The sequence below is a fragment of the Nicotiana attenuata genome, unplaced genomic scaffold, assembly GCF_001879085.1.
Source record: "Nicotiana attenuata strain UT unplaced genomic scaffold, NIATTr2, whole genome shotgun sequence".
Classification (NCBI taxonomy): domain Eukaryota; kingdom Viridiplantae; phylum Streptophyta; class Magnoliopsida; order Solanales; family Solanaceae; genus Nicotiana; species Nicotiana attenuata.
The window spans coordinates 1-7,252 of NW_017671729.1; the positions used below are offsets into that span (position 1 = coordinate 1).

General features: G+C 33.4%; 1 protein-coding gene across 1 annotated transcript; it reads left to right on the top strand.

Moving 5' to 3' along the window:
• Positions 1 to 5,913: 5,913 nt before the first annotated feature.
• On the top strand, positions 5,914 to 6,880 carry LOC109209897 (transcription factor IBH1-like). The gene has a single exon (XM_019373254.1). The coding sequence runs from the start codon at positions 6,110 to 6,112 to the stop codon at positions 6,551 to 6,553; it is 444 nt and encodes a 147-aa protein (XP_019228799.1). The 5' UTR covers positions 5,914 to 6,109; the 3' UTR covers positions 6,554 to 6,880.
• Positions 6,881 to 7,252: the final 372 nt, after the last annotated feature.

Sequence of the window (7,252 nt, forward strand, 5' to 3'; positions counted from 1 at the left end):
ACGTTATACAAAGCATCCTCCAGACCCCGCTTAGAATATAATTCTTGCACAAAAAATCTGAATGCTTCCACGCCTCAATCACGAGAAAGCGTTAAGTTTATTGAGTTTCGTCGGACAGCACAGGAACATCTTCCTTGATGAACTTCTGGAGACTTAGAGTAGTCAAATAGAAGAACATCTTTTGCTGCCAGCGCTTGAAATCAATCCCGGAAAATTTTCCGGGTTTCTCCGCCGGTGCCAATGCTGCCGGTGTCGTTCGGCTTGTTGACGCATTGACAGTCACCATTGGAACCGCTTGGTTCTCATTCTCATTAGTCATTTCTGTAAAAGAATGACACAAACGTTAAAATCACGTAGATTTTAATAGAGTACAAAACCACAAAGGTTTTACTCTTCCAGAAACAGTAAGTACAAATACAGAAATCAAATTAAATTCCTTAAGCTTGTTATTACACTGTATTTGTAAAATAAATTCTGGAAATATAAATGAATATAAACAGTAATGAATATAAACAGAAATGACATAAACCAATTCGAGCCCACTGAATTCACAGTGTTTCCTTAAGGAATTTAATCCCCTCCTAGTACCCAAGGTTATGGATTATTTCCTCCCAGGATAGAACGAATTACACACTGGTGTAGTGGTACTTCAAACCCCAGTGTTTCAGCGAACACAAAGTTCGGTAGCAAATCACACTTACTTTTTGCTTTGTTTTGATGCTAAAAGTATGCAGAAGAAGGAGAGGAAACTCAGAAAATTGTAGTTAAAATTCTGAGCAGAATAGTGTTATATTTATAGCCAAAGTTGGGTCTCTTCAGAATGGCTGTTTATGCAAAACGCCCACAACATAAATGCCATTACATAAATGGCCATTTACTCAATAATAAAGAGGGAAAATAAAGAGGGAAAATTGAAGAGGGTAGTTACTTTTATGTTACCAAAACAGAAAAACGGATTGGATTTAATATTAATATTTAATATTAATATTTTGTTATTAACCAAATATTTAATAACATTTCTGTTAATATTTTACTATTAACAAATAAATTTGGTCCAAAAAGTTAATCAATCAATCATTTGACCAAATCCAAATCCGAAGCCGAGCGAGCGACGACGACGACGGCGCGAGGCTTGCCTTCTTCTCAACTCTTTAAGAGCTAGAAGAAGAGCAATTGCTTATATACCCATAAAAAACCTCTTCCTCTTCCAATATGGGACAATGCCCATTTGCCAAGGGAGGGGGAACTTAAAATTTCACTCAAAAATTTCATTTCCCTCCATTTCCCATTCACCCTCTTTTAAGTATTTAATATATTAATTAAATACCTTAAAAACCCAACATTTCATGCATCCTATTAATTGGTTAACTGTTCATTCCTACATGGCTTAAAATTGTACAACAATAACAATTAAATACATATGTTAATTACAAATACGCTTCAATCCTAAATAAGTTAAGGTCGACCGTATGATTTTTCACTATTTGTGGATCTCATCTAAATTCATCTAGGCAGTTGGACAAAAATTATCATTGAAACAAATCAGATTACAAGTCAACTTGAAGTGGAGCGACAATTTGACATCATTGAAGAAAATGAAAGAGGAACATAAAAATATGGTTTTAATTAATGTTTAACTAAATCTGTTATTTTTTAAACATGGATAAAAACCTTTTATTTTTCCTCATAATTCCCTCCACACCCCTCCCCCCACCCTAAAGAAAAACCCTAATCAAAACACACATTATTTTAAGGAACCCAAACGCTACTGATAACCCTAAAACTCTAAATTCTACAGCTTTATGGTCCTCGGGCTGTGAAACATCGATGGTCCTTGACTCAGTAGCGAAGCCAGAAAATTTAATAAGGATGTTAAAAATTTGATCACCCTTTGTTAGTGGGCTATGCAAGGATATTCAAAGTTTATTTTTTTATCAATAACAAGTACTCCCTCCGTTCCAATTTATGTGAACCTGTTTGACTGGGCACGGAATTTAAGAAAAAATGAAGACTTTTGAAATTTGTGGTCCCAAACAAGTCAAAAAGGAGCCCAGAGTATTTGTATGGTCATAAAAGCTTCTCACTAAGGGTATAATTGTAAGTTTAAGCTAAATTGCTACCAAATTTAGAAAGGGGTCATTCTTTTTGGAACGGACCAAAAAGGAAATAGGTTCACATAAACTGGAACAGAGGGAGTAACATTTTACCTTATATACTGTATAATTTTTCGGGTGTTCAATTGTCTATCCTTGGCCACAAATGGCTTTACCCCTAGTTCTTGTATATGACTTCATTTGAATCCATAATTTTTTAGCCTAGATATATATGAGTAAAATTCACCGAAATTGCTGAAATTATTGAACTATGAACCTAGAACTCAACAAGATAATGTGTTCAATAGTTAGAACCTGAGTCCTAAGCCTATAAATTTAAAATCCTGGATCCACCTCTTCCTTATATGATCACGTTTTTATAAAATTGTAGAAGATGTAGCTTGTTTGTAGTTTTGCTAGTTTAAATTAGAGAGAGGCAGTGCTAATGAGGCCTTAACTTATCAAGTAGGCAATAAGGAAACCTCCAAATTCTCTAATTAGGTCAGCTAAACCTTTCAAGGAGAAAGAAAAGATGTAAAATCACTATTCTTAAGTGGTTATGAAAGGAAATCTCAACTAGCTAGCTAGGGATGTGAGGGCACAAAACAATGCAAGCTCTCAATTATCATCTCAATAATTCCATCATATCAATATATAATCAATATTGATTTGCCCATGCTAAATTTGTCTAACCCCTTTTGACGATGAGAATCTCTCATCTTTTAACTTTATTTATTTTTTGTTTAACCCTATCAATGGTGTGAGAAATTAAAAGGGGTAGCAACTAACGACCCCTCAATTTCAATCTGTTTGGTTTAGACATCATAAATGCTTCATTTTCACGTCCCTTTCGCTTAAGCTGGGTGATAAGATCATTTTTGTTTAATCATTTCATAGATAACGCCATTAAATAAAAGAATTTCAATAAACATCATTTTTTTGTGGAAAATTACAATATTTGTCCCTCTATTTATATTGTTTTTTATTTTAATACTCTATTTCACATTAACATTCAGTTTTTAGACACTGTTACTTTAGTTCAATAAACAGTAAGAGCAACTTCTTCGATGATAATTAACTTACATAACGCATGCCTTTCTAGATTTGTATATTTTCCTTTGATCTTATCCATCTTACCACATATATCTCTTTCGTATATATATTTTTTACTTAATGCTTATTTTAATTCAATTTATTGATGCTAAGATTAATTAAATTATTCTCTTTAATATAAACTTTAGGTGTGAGTAACTATTTTTCGGAAATACCATAGTTCTACTATTAACTGTATAAAACTTCATTTTCAAGATAAATTTATTGGTGTTCTACTCTCAAATACTGAAATTCTCAATCTCTACGTACTCCTCCTTCCCCCAAGACCTGAATATATAACGCGAAGGATAAATTTTCAACTACCACAGTATAGTTTTTGAATTTTTCATGACATAAATATCGCGCTGCTATATTTTCACTATTTATAACCTACTGATAAAACAAAAGCTGCACTTCTCTTGTTCGTTCTTGTATGTATCGCGTGTAAATTATATGTGAGTCCCCAAAGCTCATTTGACAAATTAAAGTACACTTGAATATGTTGTTGGTAATGTTTTGCTACAGTGCCGTATTTCTGCCGTCATTTGGAGCTCAAGTTTCTTTTACTGATGATGTGTTTACTTAAAACAATGATTAGTAACATGTTAATCTCTAAAATTTCCACAAATTCCTGATCAAAAGTCAAGAATTGTTCCTCCATTTTCAACTGGCATTCTCGAATACTAATCTTTGTCAAAATTCAATCAATTCCAAAGCTAAAGAATGCTTTTAGGTTAATTAAAAATAGCACACTCTTCTCCTATTCTGTTTCATTTTATATGATACTATTTTTTAACTGTTTCCAAATTTTATATATGAAAACTCATTAATTTTAGCATATCTAATTTACCCTCATATTTACATTAATTAATAAATTTTCTAAAACAAATATAACATCTAAGCAAAAGTTAGTAGATTCGTTCGACCGTTGCTAATAATGTTGCGGCCACGGTCAACGACACTGCTACCATTGCCGGAGCAGCTGCCGCCACCTTTGGCGCTTTTATATGGTGAATTCCTTTAAGGACAAAAAGGAGACAAATCTGAAAATATGGTCGAGCAGAATTGCAGTGGGAAATATATAGGAGTTTGGGCAATAATGAAACTTGGAAGAAAATCCTATATAGGTAGGGCCACCATCCAAGTGGGTAATGGAAGCATGTGCCATCATATGGTGGTTGGCACTTATCCAGCCCCACCTAAACTCATCACCTTTTCACCTCCAAACCTACCCTTCTTTTTCTATAGGCAGATTCATGAATTGAAAGTTTATGCTTATACTCCCTTGGTCCACAATAAGTGATTAATTTACTTTGGGCGTATTCATTAAGGAAATATTAAATTCTAGACTAAAATAGTTAGTGTGACTAAACTATCCTTCATTAAATGATGCACCATAGTTATAGTAGCACTTACTTCTCTTCTCAAATATGAGGACTAAATGATTTTTTTAGGGATACTTACATAAGGGTAATTTTGAAAAAATAAATTAACTTTTTTTTTGATTATATAACAACAACAATAACAACGACGACGACCCAATAAAATCCCACTAGTGGGGTCTGGGGAGGGTTGTGTGTAGGCAGACCTTACCCCTACCCCGAAGGAGTAGAGAGCTTGTTTCCGAAAGACCCTCAGCTTCTTGATTATATAAATGGACACTTGTTTTGGACCAAAATAAAAAAAACAAATTAGTTACTATTGTGGACCGGAGGGAGTACTTTTTTTAAACTTAATATATATATATATATATATATATATATATATATATATAAAAACGAAAACTACTCAATTCACTTCTTCCGCCCTACCCTCCTCCAAAACGCAAACTCTAAAGCATCCTCTTCTTATAATCTTATTCTCTTGAAAATGTTACTCACCTATTCTTTCTTGATTTACACTAAAAAATAAATACAATTCTGTAATTGAAAATTATTATATTCCATTTAGAATACCCTCCGTTATACTACGTCTAGTGACATATTTGTTAGGACCTCGATCACATAATATAAATGACTGTTGAAGAAAAAAAATGAAGAACATGAATGTAAAACTCTTATCATCTTTCATTTAATTTGGGAATACAATATTTTATTTTCTGAAACAACACCACGTAATTCTCTTGATCATTCATTTTTAGTTTGTTTTAAAAGAGGATATACTTTTATATTTTTAAAAATAATGTAAGTTTATATTTTACCCTTAGTAGTATGCTTTAATTTTGTAACTACAAGTATCTCATATTAGCATATTTGATATTACAATTTTTAAAAATGTTTATTTTTTTATTAAATTCGTTTATTCAAACTACATCATATAAATTAAAACGGGTAAAGTAGTATACAACACGTATATTCTCTTTTTAAATACAAAACACACATTAAAGATAGATTCTCAAAAAGCCCGTCCCCTTCCGCATCTTCTTCTCACCTCCCATTTTGATCCCCTCATTCAATTTTTCCTTCATATTCCCTTCACACACGTTCGTTCTTGATAATACCTTCTCTCACCCCACCACCCTCTATACATAAGCGGATCCAGGATTTGAAGTTTATGGGTTCTTACCATAATTTCAAATTAATATACAATAATAAGTGGGTCAGTTAAATATTTATAAATATTTTATGAATTTCTTAATATAAATATAATGTCTACGCTAGAGTTACTGGTTCTCAGGAACCCGTATTGAATGCTCTAGGTCCGCACCTGCTTCTATATATATCTCTTTTGTTATAAGTAGATTTTGTGTGTCAGAATTAAGTCAGAAAACTGATAGCTTTCTTTTGTCCTTGTGATCAAACAACAACAAGAAGGGAGGCCCCCTTTGTTTCACAAGCATATCTTTTTATCTTCACCAAATTAAAAGACCGTTTTGTTTTTTTTTCAATCATTCCCATTTCAAATAAACCCTAAATTTTGCTCCTATGGCTACTACTCCAAGAAGATACTTGCGTTTAAGCCGACGTTCGATCAAAACTAGATTTGCTTATCGGTTTCTTCGTGCTCTTAAAAAACTGAATAAGCAGAAAAAACCCAATTCAAATAGGGTGAAACAATATCATAGGGTAAAACTTGCTGCTTATGCTTCTATGGCCTCTGCGGTCGGGTCAAAGCGGGCTTGGAGTCGGGCCTTGCTTTGGAAGATCCGAAACCGAGGTCTGACCCGAACCCTGGTGAAGAAAAGAGTAGACGAAGAAAACCCTAGAGAAGAGACTGGATTTGGATGTACAAATGAGCTGAGAAAGCTTGTACCAGGTGGTGAAGTAATGAATTTCTACAACTTGTTAGATGAAACTGCTGATTATATCAAGTGCCTTTCATCACAGGTACAGGTTATGAGAAATATTCTTGATCTATTTTCGTCCTGAACCTAAGTATTATATTAGTAAAAAGAACATATATGGAAGTTACGTACGTACAGCTAAGCCCAGAATAATGAAAAGAGAATTGAGGCCAATACACATTTAGCTCGCTGGAAAGAGACCCTACGTACTGATCATGCATAGGACAAATATTTGTTCTTTGCAGTACCCGTGATGAAATAAATCTTGTAACTTGCCTAATGTATTTATCATCTTGATGAGGTCACGAATCATATTGCTTAATTATGTACATAAATATTTCAGTACTCTACTCTTATAGGAGTACCATGGTTCTCTCTCTCTTTATATATATATTGAGCTTTGTTGTGTGCGCGTGGTTGAGTATTTTGATGCTCTTTTTTTGTTCTTATTACTCCCTCCGTCCTAAGTAAGTATCACTTTTTCTTTTTCGAGAGTCAATTTGACTAATCTTCTAAGCGAAATTTAGTTAGATCAACTCAATATTTTCTAATTAAAATTTAGATATTTAAAAAGTACACGAAATGCACTATAAGTTGCCATTCATCTCATGTCAATATAATAAAAAATTTAATATATTGGTCAAAATTCACATTAACTTAAATTTCGAAAACGAAAAGTGACACATAATTTAGAATGGAGGGAGTAGGGGTAGGGGTTGAACGGGAGAGGACGAGATGGACGCTGATCTTTGGGTTAGTGTTTTGGTCGGGGGTTGTAGACAGC

Bases quoted from the DNA above. Each gene is read 5' to 3' on its own strand.
- LOC109209897 (XM_019373254.1), top strand. From the start codon at position 6,110: ATGGCTACTACTCCAAGAAGATACTTGCGTTTAAGCCGACGTTCGATC.